Genomic DNA, 19,479 nt, shown 5'->3' with positions numbered 1-19,479 from the left:
ATAATTACATTATATTTTTCTTTTATGTAGGGAAATCTTATATAAACCTTATATTAAATGAAATCATAGCTCTGGAACTGAAAAAAAATTCTATAGCACAATTTCTGAAATTTAAAATATCTGCCTAGGTATAGAGAAAAACAGAGCAATAAGAACAAAGTCAATACATTTACTGAGGATTTGTATTTTGGCACAAATAGACTCAGTATTGAGATGTATTACTCTCATTAATGAGCATTCAAATGCAATTTCACCAATAATGCAACTATAAATAATAATAATCCTTGATATAAAAAAATTAAGCACCAGTACAATTTGAAGAAAAAATAGGAATTACCAAGTTTCTTCACCTCAGAGTTGATTTCTTTCTCATTTCCTCCCTTACCCACTTCCTATTCTCCAGTCTTCCAAAGCTTGTATTAACTTGGCTCCTACTCAGTTCCTGCAAGAGCTGCATTTCTTACTCTGGATAAAGCCACAACATAAGTATATGTCGTACAATCTTGAACTAATATTTATATAGGAAAACTCATGGAAACTCTGGAATATATTTATATAATAATACCAAATCAATGGGTAGAACTATAGACTGCCCTTTTGAGACAGGTTTTCCCTTTCAAACTTCCCTCTGTACTCATTTTAATTTTCTTTATTTGGGTGTGGAAGGAGGGTGGAACATACAATAATTCTGCCCTGGGCAGAATACTGCAGGAGGCAAATATCTCAAAGGAAAGCACAACAAGATATCAGTTATATATATATTTTTAAAACCCGAACAAAAATAGTCAATCTATGGATATTTACACACACATATTGCCAGTGCTATCCCACCTGCCCTCCCAACGACATGAAAACTATATACAAACTACTTAACAGTAATTTTCTGGTGAAGTCTGAGTTGTCTGTATCTATTTTCTGGTCAGCTATTTCGTTGGTAATAAGCATGCATTGCTATTATAATATGGAAAAAATTCATAGGGAGATCTTATTACAAAGAAATAAATAGGTTCAATTCTTCCTTATTCTGAAGCAACAAACAGCTGAATAAGTAATAACAGTGTAATTCCTTACTACCAAATTTCTACCCTAAATAACAAAGTTATATCTGAAGATGCTGGGAAGGACAGAATTCAGTGAAAGAGCACTTCAAGTAAAAATATTATAGTATAGGCATACAGATGATCTTTCACTTACAGATGGTTTGATTTATGATTTCTCAACTTTACATTGGTGTGAAAGCAGTAAACAATCAGTAGAAACCATACTTCATTCCTTTTTTTCACTTTCAGAACAGTATTCAACAAATCACATGAGATATTCAATCTATTATAAAGTAGACTTTGTACTGGATGATTTGGCCAACTGTAGGCTAATTAAGTGTTCTGAGTATATTTAAGATAGTTTAGCCTAAGTTATGATGTTCAGTAGGTTAAATGTATTAAATGCATTTTCAACTTACAATATTTCTAACTCATGATGTTTTTTTTTTTTCTTTCATTTTTTTAAAACAGTGTCTCGCTCTGTTGCTCAGGCTGGAGTACAGTGGCAAGATCTTGGCTCACTGCAGCCTCCTGGGCTCAGGCAATCCTCCTACCTCAGCCTCCTAAATAGCTGGGACTACAGGTGCATGCCACCACAGCCAGCTAATTTTTTTATTTTTGTAGAGACGGGGTCTCACTATGTTGCCAAGGCTGGTCTCAAACTTCTGAGCTCAGGAGTTTGATTCTCCTGCCTCGGCCTCCTAAAGTGCTTGGGATTACAGAGATGAACTACCATGCCCAGCCAATTTATAATCAGTTCATTGGGATGTAATCCCATTGTAAGTCAAGAAACATCTGTACTTGGGAATTTTATTTATTAATTAATTTATTTATGAGATGGAGTCTCGCTCCATCGCCCAGGCTGGAGTGCGGTGGCGGCAATCTCAGCTCACTGCAACCTCTGCCTTCCGGGTTCAAGCGATTCTCCTGCCTCAGCCTCCCGAGTAGCTGGAACTACAGGCACGTGCCACCATGCCCAGTTAATTTTTTTGTATTTTTAGTAGAGGCGGGGTTTGACCATGTTGGCCAGAATGGTCTCGATTTCTTGACCTCATGATCCACCCACCTCGGCCTCCCAAAGTGCTGGGATTACAGGTTTGAGCAACGGCGCCTGGCCAGGGAATATCTTTTAAATAATCAGGTAAAACACATAAATTCTGGGCGGGCGCAGTGGCTCACGCCTGTAATCCCAGCTCTTTTGGAGGCTGAGGCAGATGGATCACCTAGGGTCAGGAGTTTGAGACCACCCTGGCCAACATGGTGAAACCTTGTCTCTACTAAAAATACAAAAAATTAGCCCAGCATGATGGTGGGTGTCTGTAATCCCAGCTACTTTGGAGGCTGAGGCAGGAGAATCGCTTGAACCCAGGAGGCGGAAGTTGCAGTGAGCTGAGATTATGCCATTACACTACAGCCTGGACAACAGAGTGAGACTCTGTCTCAAAAAAAAAAAAAAACCCACAAATTCAAATAGCTACTATATTTACATGCAATAGCAGCATCTATGTACTCAGTTTTTAAAAAGGTGACTATTACCCTTATTTAGTGGTAACATTAGCTAATGTTTCAGAGTAACTGTTCTGTTTAAATAAAACTTAGGCCGGGCGCGGTGGCTCAAGCCTGTAATCCCAGCACTTAGGGAGGCCGAGACGGGCGGATCACGAGGTCAGGAGATCAAGACCATCCTGGCTAACACGGTGAAACCCCGTCTCTACTAAAAAAATACAAAAAACTAGCCGAGCGAGGTGGCAGGCGCCTGTAGTCCCAGCTACTCGGGAGGCTGAGGCAGGAGAATGGCGTAAACTCGGGCGGCGGAGCTTGCAGTGAGCTGAGATCCGGCCACTGCACTCCAGCTTGGGCGACAGAGCGAGACTCCGTCTCAAAAAAAAAAAAAAAAAAAAAGAAAGAAAGAAAATAAATAAATAAATAAATAAATAAAACTTATATCTGATGGCAATCATTCTTTTCAGCCTACATTTGACTTGAAACCTTGCTAAATTATGCAAGCCTTGAAAAGGATGGTATTTTAAGTTCTGTGCTAAGCCAACGTTTTAAAGGCAGTATAATATTTAAGAGCTAAGTGGACACAGTCCAGTGGTTAATGTGCTAAAGCACTACAGTAAGTGCATCAAGTTGCTGACACAGGCAATACTTTGGACAATTCTGTATTTAGGAGAAGCAAGATGTCAAGATAAATGAACTGATAAATTATTCAGGATAAATTATTTATACATGAAGTATCAGCTAGAAAAAATGATCCATGCTAATATACAATGGAACAAAGATCTAAGAAACTGATATATTAAAGTTCTCTTCACTAAAAATGTCAGAGAGATTGAAAAAATAATGTCAAGGCTATAATATGACAAGAAAATGCAGCAAGGGATGAGGGTAGAAGAAAGCACAAAGACAGAATTATAGCAAAGTTAACTTAGGGGTGTCTATGAGGTGAGGTGTATATTGAAACAAACTGAGAAAGCAAATGTATTAAAGAGATGCTCCAAGCTGGGCGCGGTGGCTCACACCTGTAATCCCAGCACTTTGGGAGGCTAAGGCGGGCAGATCACCTAAGGTCAGGAGTTCAAGATCAGCTTGACCAACATGGAGAAACCCCATCTCCACTAAAAATACAAAATTAGCCGGGCGTGATGGCGCGTGCCTGTAATCCCAGCTACTCGGGAGGCTGAGGCAGGAGAATTGCTTGAACCCGGGAGGCGAAGGTTGCAGGGAGCTGAGATAGTACCACTGCACTTCAGCCTGAGCAGCAAGAGCTAAACTCTGTCTCAAAAAAAAAAAGATGCTCTGAACAACTAGCAAAAATATGCATGAAAGGTGAGGAAGACCACAGTTATGACAAGGAATATAACTACATAGCTCTGAAACACGAGCAAAGACTAAACCCCACAACGTATTCTTCTCTTCCTACCTAGTAACAGAACCCAATATTATTTGAGGCAGCAATGCAAGCAGGAAACAACAACAACAACAACTATATTCCCAGGCTCTTTTGGAACTAAGTGTGGACTAGGTTCTGGGAAACAAACAAGCATAGGAGTGGGACTTCTGGAGACAGAAAGGGACAATTCCTTTTACCTTCCCTTACTTTTCCCTGCTGACTGGCATGATGGACAATGAGGTGACTTTGAAACGAAAGCCAGCCAGGCACGGTGGCTCATGTTGGTAATCCCAGCACTTTGGGAGGCGGAGGTAGGCAGATCACCTAAGGTCAGGAGATCAAGACCATCTTGGTCAACATGGTGAAACCCCATCTCTAATAAAATTACAAAAATTAGGCTGGGCGCGGTGGCTCAAGCCTGTAATCCCAGCACTTTGGGAGGCCGAGACGGGCGGATCACGAGGTCGGGAGATCGAGACCATCCTGGCTAACATGGTGAAACCCCGTCTCTACTAAAAAATACAAAAAACTAGCCGGGCGAGGTGGCGGGCGCCTGTAGTCCCAGCTACTCGGGAGGCTGAGGCAGGAGAATGGCGTAAACCCGGGAGGCGGAGCTTGCAGTGAGCTGAGATCCGGCCACTGCACTCCAGCCTGGGAGACAGAAGGAGACTCCGTCTCAAAAAAAAAAAAAAAAAAAAAAAAAAATTACAAAAATTAGCTGGGCGCATGCCTGTAATACTTGGGAGGATGAGGCAGGAAAATTGCTTGAACCAGGGAGGCAGAGGTTGCCATGAGCTGAGATTGTGCCATTGCACTCCAGCCTGGGGAACAGAGCGGGACTTGTCTCAAAAAAACAAACAACAACAACAACAACAACAAAAAGCTCATGTACCTCATAATATACACTACTATGTATGCACAAAAATTAAAAATTAAAAACAATTAATGATGCACTGTAGTTCACTTAAACAAAATAAATACAAGGAAAATATAGCCTAGCTAAGAGGTTCTTAACCTAAGGTCCATAAATGAGCTTTAAAAAGTCTGAAAATGCCCTAGAATCAAAAGAACATTTTTTTCTTTTATTTATTTACTTATTTTTCTTTTTTGAGATGGAGTTTCGCTCTTGTTTATTCTCCTGCCTCAGCCTCCCGAGCAGCTGGGATTACAGGCACCTGCCACCATGCCCGGCCAATTTTTTTTTGTATTTTTAGTAGAGATGGGGTTTCACCATGTTGGCCAGACTGTTCTCCAACTCCTGACCTCAGGTGATCCACCTGCCTTGGCTTCCCAAAGTGTTGGGATTACAGGCGTGACCCACTGTGCCTATCCTTATTTATTTTTCAGACATAGTCTTGCTCTGTTGCCCAGGCTGGAGTGCAGTGGCAAGATATTGGCTCACGGTAACTTACGCCTCCCAGGCTCAAACAATCTTCTCACCTTACCCTCCTGAGGTGCACACTACTATGCCTGGCTAAATTTTTTATACTTTTTGTAGAGACAGGGTTTCACCACATTGGTCTTCAACTCTTGGGCTCTCTGCCTGTCTCAGCCTCCCAAAGTGTTGGGATTTCAGGTGTGAGCCATGGTACCTGGTCTCTTTTATTTTAAACTCAGGGGTACATGTGCAAGTTTGTTATCTGGGTTTATAGTAGGATGCTGAGGTTTGAGGTACAAATGATCCTGTTACTCAGGTAACGATCACAGTACCCAACAGTTAGTTTTTTAGCCCTTGCCCTTCTCCCTCTCTCCCCACTCCAGTAGTCCCTAGTTTCTACTGCTGTCATCTTCATGTCCATGAGTACCCGATGTTTACGTCCCACTTATAAAGTGAGAAAATGTGGTATTTGGTTTTCTGTTCCTGCTTAGCATAACCTACTCCGGCTCCATCCATGTTGCTGCAAAGGACATGATTTCATTCTTTTTTATGGCTGTGTAGTATTCGATGGTGTATGTGTAACACATTTTCTTTTTCTTTTTGAGATGGAATTTCACTCTTGTTGCCCAGGCTGGAGTGCAATGGCACAATCTCAGCTCACCACAACCTCTGCCTCCCGGGTTCAAGAAATTCTCCTGCCTCAGCCTCCCGAGTAGCTGAGATTACAGGCATGCACCACCACGCCCAGCTAATTTTGTATTCTTAGTAGAGATGGGGTTTCTCCATGTTGGCTCAGGCTGGTCTTGAACTCCTGACCTCGGGTGATCCGCCCACCTCAGCCTCCCAAAGTGCTGGGATTACAGGCATGATCCACCGCGCCTGGCCATGTAACACATTTTGTATATCCAGTCCACTGCTGATGGGCAACTAGGTTGATTCCATATCTTTGCTATTGTGGATAGTGCTGTAAAAAACAGAAGACCTGTGTCTTTCTGGTAGAATTATTTGTTTCTTTTTGGATATATACCCAGTAATAGGATTGATGGGTCAAATGGTAGTTCTGTTTAAAGTTATTTGAGAAATCTCCAAACTACTTTCCACAGTGGCTGAACTAATTTATACTCCCACCAATAACGTATAAGTGTTCCCCTTTCTCCACAGTCTCAACAGCATCCGTTGTTTTTTGACTTTTCATTAACAGCCATTCTAACTGGTGTAAGACTGTATTATCATTGTGGTTTTGATTTGCATTTCTCTGATGATTAGTGATATGGAGCATTTTTTCATATATTTGTTGGCCGCTTATATGTTGTCTTCTGGCAAGTGTCTATTGATGTCATTTGCCCTCTTTTCAATGTGGCTGTTTTTTGCTTGTTCAATTGTTTAAGTGCCTTATACATTCTGGATATTAGACCTTTGCTGGATGTGCAGTTTGCAAATTTTTCTCTCATTTGTAGGTTGTTTACTCCGTGGATAGTTTCTTTTGAAAAGAACATTTTCTAAGTATGCTCGCATTTATATGTTGGAGGAAGAATGTTCAGAGTATGAACAGGAATTCATTTTTCTTTTATTTTGAGACAGTGTCTCACTCTGTCACCAGGCTGAAGTGCAGTGGCATGATCATAGCTCACTGCAATCTAGAATTCCTGGGCTCCAGCGATCCTCCCACCTCAGCCTCCTGAGAAGCTGGGACCACAGGTGTGTTCCACCACCTCCAGCTGATTAAAAATTCTTTTTGTAGAGATGGGGGTCTGACTATGTTGTCTAGGCTGATTTTGAACTCTTGGGCTCAAGCAGTCCTTCTGCCTAGGCCTCCCAAAGTGTTGGGATTATAGATATGAGTCACTGCACCCAACTCAGAAATTATTGATGGACAAGAATTTTTTTTTTTTTTTTTTTTTGAGAGGGAGTCTCGCTCTGTCACCCAGGCTGGAGTGCAGTGACGTGATCTCAGCTCACTGCAACCTTTGCCTCCCAGGTTCAAACGATTCTCCTGCCTCAGCCTCCTCAGTAGCTGGGAATACAGGAGCGCGCCACCACGCCTGCCTAATTTTTATACTTTTAGTAGAGACGGGGTTTCACCATGTTGGTCAAGTTGGTCTCAAACTCCTGACCTCATGATCTGCCCGCCTCGGCCTCCCAAAGTTTTCGTATTACAAGCATGAGCCACCGTGCCCGGCCAAGAATTAAATTCTTAATGGCCCCTATAAGTCTTGAAGTTCTTTTTCTTTCATTTTTTTTGTTTTTTGAGACAGGATCTCACTCTGTCACTCAGGCTGGAGTGCAGTGGGATGAACACAGCTCACTACAACCTAGACCTCCTGGACTCAAAGCAATCCTCCCACCTCAGCCACCTAAGTAGCTCAGATTATGTGCGCATGCCACCACATCTGGCTAACTTTTCTACATTTTGTAGAGAAAGGGTCTCACTATGTTGCCCATGCTGGTCTCAAACTCCTGTGCTCAAGTGATCCCTGAGATCACTTGAACGCTCCAAGTGTTGGGATTACACCCATGAGTCACCATGCCAGCCAAAGTTCTTTCTCTTATTCTTCCTGTTATATTTCTTTTCTTTTTTTCTTTAAAATTATTTGTTTCTCATCACAAAGTATAGGGAATGGAATACAATGCCTGTAATCCCTTGGGTGCATATATTCCTAGCCTATACATCCATAAATACCCTGTACAACACCAGGCTCATACTGTTCCTAGAAGCATTTTCTCACATCCTAACAGCTGCAGAGTACAGTATATGACGAGGTAGGAAGTATAAACAGATTCCCCATTCACAAGGTAGGGCACCTCTTTAATTAGTGTTCCTATACACATTTGCTATTTTTTTGTTTTGTTTTGTTCTTGTTTATTCTGAGACAGAGTCTAGCTGTCAGCCAGGCTAGAATACAGTGGTGTGATTTCAGCTAACTAGAACCTTCACCTCCCAAGCTCAAACAATCCTCCCAGCTCAGTCTCCCAAGTAGCTGGGACTACAGGTGCATGCCACTATGTCCAGCTAATGTTTGTATTTTTTGTAAAGACAGGGTTTCACCATGTTACCTGGGCTGGTCTCAAACTCCTGAGCTCAAGCGATCCACCTGCCTTCATCTCCCAAAGTGTTAGGGTTACAGGCATGAATCATCGCGCCTGGGCTGCTAACATTCCAACTGAAGTAGCTGGTTGTTTTTACTAATGATTTGATGAAACTCTCTTGCAAACAAGTACATCATAGACAAATTATGTCTGCACAACTCTTAGAGTTGTTTAAAGTAACCTAATAGAAAGACAGTGACTAAGATTCATTTCTTATCTCCAGCTTTGTAAGTCCCAGGCTGCCTATGGCACCTGGACTGTTGCCCCTGGGTCCCCTACATCCCCATGGCAACAATGGAAGAAGGGCAGGCCAGGACAAGCATGAGGAATAAACAGTCTTTACTGGACTCACACTAGGAGTCTGTGGGCCTTGAGCACCTTCATGTATTTGTCAATGTTCTTTTCAGCCTTTTCCCATAGCCTCATGAGCTGCTTTTCTTCTGGTAATAGATCTTCTGGTAATAGACCTTTCTCTTCTCTCATGGTGGCTGTCATTGTCTGGTATTTCCAGTCAACCTTGTGAGCCCAGTGCCCCAGGTAGGGCAAACTTCCTTCGAGGCTTCGGACATATGACCCTGAGGGTGGCAGAAACCGCCATCTGCTTTTTCTTGTCATATGGCAGTGGGATTCCATCAAACACCTTGAAGTGATCCAGGGAAGCCTAGCCTTGCTTGGTGTTGTGGGGCAGCCTACTGCAGGTGGTCTGCCAAAAGATATGGCTGGGGACCCATAAATGGTAGGGTCCTTGGGAAAGGTTGGTGTTTGTCTGCTTGCAGAGGAAGGCTAGGTACTTTAACTTGTTTCTGTAGAAACTGCCAGAAATGGTGATGTCCTCTCAGCATATGACCACTACTTTCTCTGCTGGGTCATGACAGCCTCCAGGTAGCCCAGCAGTTGGACTCAGCTATCAAGCACCAGGACTGCCCCTCTGCCATCTTGGCAGCTGCATAGGAAAGCTCTTTCTGTTACATCTCAAATACATTACATGCCAAATCTTTCAAACAACTAGCTAATAATAAATCTCTGATAAGATAAATTATACTTTTATACTTTGAAGATATAATTAAAATTTCCTGTTGTGAATTCTGAACCCACATGAGTGTCAATTACATCTACTGACTCTCTTACCTCCTCGTGGTAATTCTGTGTGAAGATAAGCCAGTCCTCTAGTAACAGAATGAGCAAGACGGCAAGAGCTTACCCAGTCACTTGTGTGGAGACTTAAATACTTGCATAAAGATCCCTATATAGAGGAAAAAATGCAAAAAAAAAGAGGAGATTTTTAACATGAAGAGGTAAGTTCGCATCCTTATAAAGAATTTGCAAATAGGTTAGGATTCCATGAAGATCGAATGAACTACTACATTTCAGAATCTTGAAAGAGTTAGGATGACATTTGTGTGTGTAGAGAGGAGAGGAAGGGAAGGTAAAGGGAATTTAAACATCAATTTTTATGGCTCCAATATTAAAAATTATGAATGGTTATTTCCTTTGAAACAATTATTTGATCAAATTAAGATAGAAAAGTGTATCACTCACCAGTATGAATATAGATTATATTGTTATGGTTAATAAGTAGAAAATAAAAGGCTTTTGTAAATATATTCATGTATGTACTGGTGCTACTCAAAGTGCTTATCTACAAACTATTACCAGTTGCTGATGAGAAAAGAAGTTTGCATCAGAATGAATGTCAATCAAAGTACTGCTTCTTTCATGGAAAAACTTGTTGTCAAAAAATTAAATAAAAAAGAGAAAAATAGAAAGAAAGAGGAGACAGCAAAACAAACAGTATAATTAGTTGATTCACATTCTGGCGTGAGATCCTTATTTCACTGCAGACATGAATAATCCAGTTTGTGAGTCAGCAATGCTCTATCTGTAATACAGTGGTCCTCTCTGAAGTCTGATTAACAACTAATATAAATGTCAGTTTATTTTTTTTTATTTTTTGAGATGGCGTCTTGCTCTGTCACCCAGGCTGGAGTGCAGTGGTACAATGTCGGCTCGCTGCAACCTCTGCCTCCCGGGTTCAAGCAATTCTCGTGCCTCAGCCTCCCAAGTAGCTGGAATTACAGATGTGCGCCATCACACCCCCGACTAACTTTTGTATTTTTAGTAGAGACGGAGTTTTGCCATTTTGGCGAGGGTGGTCCTGAACTCTGGGCCTCAAGTGATCCACCGCACGTGACTTTAGTTTATTTTTTATGAAGAACTTACATTGGGATAATACTCCATCACAAGCAAATATTCCATGCGCCCATCTGCAGTGACTCTCTCATCTCCAACTATAAAGCGGGCAATGTTGTCATGTTCCATCAAAGGCACTCTGTAAATGTTCTTTTCGTTGATAAAATTCTGGCGGTTTGCAAATGAAAACACTTTTACAGCAACTGGACGCTCATCCAAGGAGCCTTTATATACTGCTCCATATCGACCTCGGCCAATCAGCTGTGTTTTAAAGAAAGCAAGGTATTAATATCACAATTGAACAATCAAATTTACTAAATAATAAAGTACAATTTTTTTTTTATTTTTTTTTTCTTTGAGACGGAGTCTTGCTCTGTCGCCCAGGCTAGAGTACAGTGGCACGATCTCGGCTCACTGCAAGCTCTGCCTCCCGGGTTCACGCCATTCTCCTGCCTCAGCCTCCTGAGTAACTGGGACTACAGGTGCCTGCCACCACGCCCGGCTAATTTTTTGTATTTTTAGTAGAGACGGGGTTTCGCCGTGTTAGCCAGGATGGTCTCGATCTCCTGACCTCGTGATCCACCTGCCTTGGCCTTCCAAAGTGCTGGGATTACAGGCATGAGCCACCGTGCCCAGCCAATAAAGTACAAATTTAAACGGAATGCCACAGCTCTCTGTTGCTTACAGTTTATTCCATTATCAAGAAATTAATAAATTCTGTTCTAGTATGGCTGATGAAGCTCCTATCAGACCCAGCCTGCCCACAGAGAACATTTATAAATGCTGGACAAAATTAAAAAAAAAAAAAAAAGATCTAAAGGCAGATCTTGAGAGGCATTAAGGCTTTGAGAAAAAAGTGGCATGGGGCAAGTTACCCATTTTTATGGCTTTTAGCTTGAGGGCAGGCTGAAATCAGCACATGCAGTGGAACTAAAATTGCTGTAGAAAATCATTCTAGGCAGGGTATGGTGCCTCACGCCTGTAATCCCAGCACTTTGGGAGGCCAAGGCGGGCAAGATCACTTGAGGTCAGGAATTTGAGACCAGCCTGGCCAAAGTGGCGAAACCCTGTCTCTACTAAAAATACAAAAATTAGCCGGGTATCATGACACACACCTGTAATCCTAGCTACTCAGGAGGCTGACGCAGGAGAAGCACTTGAACCCGGGAAATGGAGGTTGCAGTGAGCTGAGACTGCACCACTGCACCCCAGCCTGGGCGAAAGAGCAAGACTCTGTCTCAATTAAAAAAAAAAAAAGGCCGGGCGCAGTGGTTCACGCCTGTAATCCCAGCGGGAGGCCGAGACGGGCGGATCACGAGGTCAGGAGATCGAGACCATCCTGGCTAACACGGTGAAACCCCGTCTCTACTAAAAAATACAAAAAACTAGCCGGGCGAGGTGGCGGGCGCCTATAGTCCCAGCTACTCGGGAGGCTGAGGCAGGAGAATGGCGTGAACCTGGGAGGCGGAGCTTGCAGTGAGCCGAGATCCGGCCACTGCACTCCAGCCTGGGTGACAGAGCAAGACTCCGTCTCAAAAAAAAAAAAAAAAAAAAAAAGAGGCCAGGTGTGGTAGCTCACGCCTATAATCCGAGCACTTTGGGAGGCCGAGGTGGGTAGATCATGAGGTCAGGAGATCGAGACCATCCTGGCTAACACGGTGAAACCCCGTCTCTACTTTAAAAAAAAAAAAAAAAAAAGCCAAGGTGTGGTGGAGGGTGCCTGTAGTCCCAGCTACTCGGGAGGCTGAGGCAGGAGAATAGCGTGAACCTGGGAGGTGGAGCTTGCAGTGAGCCGAGATCGTGCCACTGCACTCCAGCCTGGGCGACCTAGCGAGACTCTGTCTCAAAAAGAAAAAAAAAGAAAAACAGAAAATTGTTCTGGCCTTGAGAAACTCAGGACATATTTGGGACAGCCACAGTTGCTAAAAAGTGAGGGGAGAACCCTAGAAAGGAGAAATTCAGAGAGAGGGAAACCCAATGAATATATAAGACAGTCTCCAGCTAAAGATAAAATAACTGAGGCCAGGCGTGATGGCTCCTGCCTGTAATCCCAGCACTTCGGGAGGCTGAGGCAGGTGGATCATGAGGTCAGGAGTTCGAGACCAGCCTGGCCAACATAGTGAAACCCCGTCTCTACTAAAAATACAAAAATTAGCTGGCCGTGGTGGCATGCGCCTGTAGTCACTTGTGTGGAGACTTAAATACTTGCATAAAGATCCCTATATAGAGGCTGAGGGTGGAGAATCAATTGAACCCAGGAGGTGGAGGCTGCAGTGAGCCGAGACCGTGCCTTGTACTCCAGCCTGGGTGACAGAGCGAGATTCCATCTCAAAAAAAAAAAAAAAAGATAAAATCACTGAACTGAGATTTGAGTTTCTGCCCCAGACAGGTTTGTGGTATATGTTCAACCAAGTTAATTGCTTACTAAAATAGCAAAAATTGACACACTTTAGAAGAGTCCAGTGTTCCACAATACAATATTCGCAATATCCAGAATACAAAAAAATTACTCAACACACAAAGAACCAGTAAAATGTAACCCATTCTCGTTATTTTTGGCTTCTGGGGATTGCTTTTACTTTTTATTAAAACAGGTGGGGGATTTACCATCATTTATTTAAGGATATATGTTGTGTTTAATACACTATTTCCAAGTAAAAATTATACAAAGTGTCCTTTTAAAAGGTTGTATTAATATATAATTAATTCAGCAATGTTTGGAAGTGTTTCTATCACTTAATCATGGTTAAAATTCCATGGGTTAACTAGTATTTCTTTCAGCCTCATAAATTGGACATCTTACTGTACATTTCTCAGCCACACTTAATTCTTTTGTGAATTGGCAGTTAATATATTTCGTCCCTTTCTTTTTTTTTTTTTTTTGAGACAGGGTCTCTGTTGCCTAGGCTCACCACAACCTCTACCTCCTGGGCTCAAGTGATCCTTCAACCTCAGCCTCCCGAGTAGCTGGGACTACAGGCATGTGCTACCACACCCAGCTAATTTTTGTATTTTTTATAAAATAAATGGGGTTTCACCATGTTGCCTATGACTTCTCTTGAACTCCTAGGCTCAAGCAATCCACCCACTTCGGCCTCCCAAAAGAGCTGGGATTACAGGTGTGAGTCACAGCACCTAGACTTTTTGTCCATTTGCTATAGAATGTTTCTTTCATCTTGATTTATATCGGTTCTTTATCAAGTCTTCCCTTATATGTTGAAATTTATTTTTCAAATTTGGCTTTTATCTTTGTTTACGGTATGTCTCTCCCAAAACAGAAAGTTCTTACAATTTTTTTATATAGTCAAATCTATCATATCTATTATTTAATAGTCTCTGGTTTGGGGACCATAGTTTTCAAGTCAATCTTAACAAATATCATAAAAACACTCATCATGGTAACACTTTTAATGTAGCTTCTGAGATATCACCAAATGAAACTTAAATTCTATATATAAGAGCCTTATGTATCTACAAAAATATGTACTATATGCAGACAAGGAGTATTTATTTGTTGTCTATTATGGATTCCTTGTGGCACACTCTTTTCAAACTTTCATGTCTTTATCCTCATACCCTGTACAAATCTCTACTCAAAGGTCAACCTCTTTCTAAATAAAAAAATATATATATTTTTTATTTTTTTTGAGATGGATTCTTGCTCTGTCACCTAGAATGCAGTGGCATGATCTTGGCTCACTGCAACCTCCACCTTCTGGGTTCAAGCAATTCGCTAGCCTCAGCCTCCCAAGCAGCTGGGACTACAGGCGTGTGCCACCACTCCCAGTTAATTTTTGTATTTTAGTAGAGATAGGGTTTCACCATGTTGGCCACGCTGGTCTTGAACTCCTGACCTCAAGGGATCCCCCTGCCTTGGCCTCCCAAAGTGATGGGATTACATGCATGAGCCATCACACCTGGCCATATTTTCTTTTTCTTTTTTTTTTTTTTTTTCTGTGGCAGAGTTTTGCTCTTGTTGCCCAGGCTACAGTGCAATGGTGCGATCTTGGCTCACTGCAACCTCCGCCTCCCAGGTTCAAACAATTCTCCTGCCTCAGCCTCCTGAGTAGCTGGGATTACAGGCATGCGCCACCACACCTGGCTAATTTTGTATTTTTAGTAGAGATGGGGTTTCTTCATGTTGGTCAGGCTGGTCTTGAACTCCCGACCTCAGGTGATCCACCCGCTTCAGCCTCCCAAAGTGCTGGGATTACAGGCATAAGCCACTGTGCCTGGCCCATATTTTCTTTAATAACTCCCTTTTCATCATTTTCTTATTCACTATACTTTTCTTTTCTTTTTTTTTTTTTTTTTTGAGATGGAGTCTCGCTCTGTCGCCCAGGTTGGAGTGCAGTGGCCGGATCTCAGCTCACTGCAAGCTCTGCCTCCCAGGTTTACGCCATTCTCCTGCCTCAGCCTCCCAAGTAGCTGGGACTACAGGCGCCCACCACTGTGCCCGGCTAGTTTTTTGTATTTTTTAGTAGAGACAGGGTTTCACCGTGTTAGCCAGGATGGTCTGGATCTCCTGACCTAGTGACCCGCCCCTCTCGGCTGGGATTATAGGCTTGAGCCACCGCACCCAGCCTCTTATTCACTATACTTTTCTTCACAGCACTTACTACTACTTGCAATTATATTATACATTCCTGTACCTGTTTGTAGACTCTTCAACTCAAATACAAGCCCCAGGAGACATATCTGTATTGTTCACCTATGTTCCCAGTGCCTAGAATAGGCCTTGACAAAAAAATTGTAATTTAGTAAATAAGGGTTAAATAAATGAATGAATGTCTTTTTTTTTTTTTTTTTTTGAGACGGAGTCTCGCTGTGTCGCCCAGGCTGGAGTGCAGTGGCCGGATCTCAGCTCACTGCAAGCTCTGCCTCCCGGGTTTTTACGCCATTCTCCTGCCTCAGCCTCCCGAGTAGCCGGGACTACAGGCGCCCGCCACCTCGCCCGGCTAGTTTTTTGTATTTTTTAGTAGAGACGGGGTTTCACAGTGTTAGCCAGAATGGTCTCGAACTCCTGACCTCGTGATCCGCCCGTCTCGGCCTCCCAAAGTGCTGGGATTACAGGCTTGAGCCACCGCGCCCGGCCATGAATGAATGTCTTAATGAGTGAATGAAGTCACTGTTCCAGGTCTAGTATCATAGTAGAAACAATAGTCCATAATCTAAAAGCAAACTTACCTCCAACAGTTTCAGATTATCTAGGTCAAGAGAGGGTTCAGATGCTGCTGCCTCCATCATGTTCATACTGTGAAGACCTTGTTTACGGTCTCCTGTAGGAACAGGAAACAGGTTACTATTATATGGTTTTCTGAAAATGAATATCTTTTTTTCTTTTTTTTGAGACGGAGTCGCGCTCTGTCGCCCAGGCTGGAGCGCAGTGGCCGGATCTCAGCTCACTGCAAGCTCCGCCTCCCGGGTTTACGCCATTCTCCTGCCTCAGCCTCCCAAGCAGCTGGGACTACAGGCGCCCGCCACCTCGCCCGGCTAGTTTTTTGTATTTTTTTTTTTTTTTTTTAGTAGAGACGGGGTTTCACCACGTTAGCCAGGATGGTCTCGATCTCCTGACCTCGTGATCCGCCCGTCTCGGCCTCCCAAAGTGCTGGGATTACAGGCTTGAGCCACCGCGCCCGGCCTGAAAATGAATATCTTTTTACACTTTTTATAATATTACACTTAGAAAGAAGAGCTGCAGAAAGATTAGCAGCAAGATTTACGCCTAATGTCAATAGGAGTAAAGCGATTTACTAAACTAGGTAATACCTATAAATGAAGATGAATGCAGAATAGCATGAAAGCCAAATTCTGGGAGACACTTTCATAATGACTTACTTTAAAAGTTTAAAACCCTAAGCAATATTTTTATAAAAACTTTAAAGAAGATTGTATAGAAGTTATTCGAACGAATGAATGAATGCTGACTTCCTGAACAGTCCATCAAACCTAAAGTTTATTAGAACCGACTTGACATTTGATGACACTGAGGAATTACTGTTATTTTTTCAGATGTGAAAATGGTGTTATGGATATGTATTCTTAAAGCTCCTGTATTATAGAGATAATATTTAAAGAGATAAAAATATCTAATTAAATATTTATAGATATATTGTATCCATGATTTGCTTCAAAATAATCCAGTGGCATGGAAAGGGGTAGTGACTGATAATTTAAATGATGAAACAATACTGTCCATATATGATAACTACTGAGGCTGGCTGTACTTTGCATAACTTTGAGACTTTTTTTTTTTAACATAGGGCATTTAAAAGGAGCAAATAAACTGCTTAAATTGCATGTTTAATAAATGATAGGACAAAAAATGGTAATTTTTACCTGTCAACATTCTGTATCCAAAGCATAAGGCAACTATCAAAACAGTTAATACAGAGACTGATGCCAAAGCAATGATTATTGTCTCATCTCGGTTAAATGAATGAGGTGGACCTAAAAGAAAACAAATTTTGAAACGTCATCATTTTTTGAAAAAGTATTTTGTTAAATACTGACAGACTGCCCTTTAGAAAGGCTGTATCAATGTATAATCAAATCAGTAATGTTTTTGCATCAAAGGAAATGAAAGAAAAAATTAGCAAATTTGTGATAATTACAAATTATATTTTTTAATCATACAGACTATTCCATATAGATTTGGAACACTGAAACACCAAGTAGGTGTGCTCCTAATTATTGAAATATCAACTATACCATGAAACAGTGTAGACAGGATAGTATACTATTAAGAGTCTTAGAATCTAATAGTTTTAGAATCACATTTGGTTTTAACTCCTCAATTTCCTCATTTATAAAAACAGTACTCTGTATTTCCCAAGTTAGCTGTAAGATTTAGATGGCAGTCTAAGTACCTAATATGATGTCAAGAATATATTATCTGGCTGGGCACGGTGGCTCATGCCTGTAATCCCAACACTTTGGGAGGCTGCTGCAGGAGGATCACTTGAGGCCAGGAAGTCAAGGCCAGCCTGGACAACATAGCAAAATGCCAGGCATTAAAACAAATTAAAAAAAAAAAAGTAGTCAGGCATGGTGGCATGCACTCAGGGGGCTATGGTAGGAGGATTGCTTAGGCCCAGGAATTTGAGGCTGCAGTGAGCCATGATTGTACCACTGCACTCCAGCTTGGGTGATGTAGTGAGACTGTTTCTTAAAAAAAAATTAAAGTTTTTTAAAAAAAGCATGTGTTATCTACACAATAAATGGTAGTTATGTTTATCAATATTGATATTATTATTAATGAAAATAGCATGGCTTTGCAGGTAATTGAATCTGAATTGGACTTGAAGCTCAGTTCTTCCACTTAATATATGACCTTCGGGAAGGTTCTTCACCTATCTGAGCCCAAGTTTACTCACTTGCAGAATGGAATGGGAATACACATAGGTAAATCACAGGGCTATCATGAACATGTAAACATTTTACGTGTTAAGTTCCATTCTGTGGGTCAGATCATGTCTAGAGCAAATACCCTTTAGGATGGATGGCCACCAACTAGAGCATATCCAAAAGACAGCAAGTGCAACTGTGAAGGTATGAGACCTCTGAACTGTGATGGGTAGAAAGAACTGAAAACATCTGATGAGAAAAAAAGAAAACTTGGGAGGATGTGATAGCTGTCTTCACATCAAAAAATGGACTTGATTTGGACCAAGAAAGAATAACCAGTTCCAATCAGTGTATCTTCAAGGATAACAGCCTTTAGTTCAGCATACAGAAAAACATGGCTTATAAATAGACCTGTCTAAAATAGAATGAGTTACCCTATGAAAGAGCTGTTCATTATTTTACTAGACATAGTTATGCAATGTTTGGTAATACTGATCAGAGGCTGTGCTTGATGACTGCCAGCATCTTTATTCATTCTTTATATTCAATCAAAATCAAGCATGTTATACTCAAATTAGAAGCTTCTATGGCAAAGTAGGATGCCTCTATGGTGAAGAGTTCCTCTAATGGGCAGTCCTGTTTTAATGAATTTATTTGTCTCAATCAAATTAAGTAGAAGTTGCTTATTAAAATGTCAAAACTATATTTCTATAGATGGATCTGTTGAAACAACACTGAAATATTCTTAATTTGCAGGCCATTTATTAGATTTTCTTTTTCTTTTTTTTCTTTTTTTTAAGAGAGTCTTGCTCTGTCGCCCAGGCTGAAGTTCAGTGGTGCAATCTCAGCTCACTGCAAACTCCACCTCTCAGACTCAAGCATTCTTGTGCCTCAGCCTCCTGAGTCACTGGGATTATAGATGTGTAGCACCACACCTGGATAATTTTTGTATTTTTAGTAGAGATGGGGTTTCACCATGTTAACCAGACTGGTCTTGAACTCCTGGTCTCAAGTTGATGTGCCCACTTTGGTGTCCCAAAGTGCTGGGATTACAGGTATGAGTCACTGTGCCCAGCCCATTTATTAGATATTAATAGATTTTAACATATTGATCATTGTGCCTCCTTTTAACATACAGAGTAACTTACAGGCAGAAAAGCTACATATAAAACTCATTTTACCACAGTGAGATATTATTTCACATACATTAGCATGGCTACAATTTAAAAAAAAAGAAAATAAAAAGTGCTAGCAAGGATGCGGATAAATCAGAACTCTTGTACATTGCTGGTGGGATATAAAATGGTAAATATACAGTAGAAAACAGTTTGCAAGTTCCTCAAAAAGTTAAACATGGAATCACCATAAGACCCAGCAATTCCACTCGTAGGCATATATTAAAAAGAACCAAAACCAAGTGTTCAAACACAAACTTCCACACACATGTTCACAGCATAACTATTGATAATCCCAGCACATTGGGAGGCTGAGGCAGACGGATCACGAGGTCAGGGGTTTCAGACCAGCCTGACCAACATGGT

At 41.5% G+C, this 19,479-nt stretch overlaps 1 protein-coding gene across 3 annotated transcripts in view; it reads right to left on the bottom strand.

The window, feature by feature from the left end:
- Positions 1 to 19,479, bottom strand: part of BMPR2 (bone morphogenetic protein receptor type 2) — a 202,264-nt gene that overhangs the window by 29,900 nt on the left and 152,885 nt on the right. For all 3 annotated transcript variants that reach the window (XM_015110639.3, XM_077956427.1, NM_001260859.1), the window contains exons 4-7: positions 16,931 to 17,041; positions 15,779 to 15,870; positions 10,622 to 10,852; positions 9,530 to 9,644 (exon numbers count right to left, since the gene is read on the bottom strand). In XM_015110639.3, coding sequence (XP_014966125.1) covers positions 9,530 to 9,644; positions 10,622 to 10,852; positions 15,779 to 15,870; positions 16,931 to 17,041 — 549 coding nt within the window. The remainder of the gene's footprint in view (positions 1 to 9,529; positions 9,645 to 10,621; positions 10,853 to 15,778; positions 15,871 to 16,930; positions 17,042 to 19,479) is intronic.

The sequence above is a fragment of the Macaca mulatta genome, chromosome 12 (assembly GCF_049350105.2).
Source record: "Macaca mulatta isolate MMU2019108-1 chromosome 12, T2T-MMU8v2.0, whole genome shotgun sequence".
Classification (NCBI taxonomy): domain Eukaryota; kingdom Metazoa; phylum Chordata; class Mammalia; order Primates; family Cercopithecidae; genus Macaca; species Macaca mulatta.
This window is presented reverse-complemented; position numbering and strand designations above follow the sequence as displayed.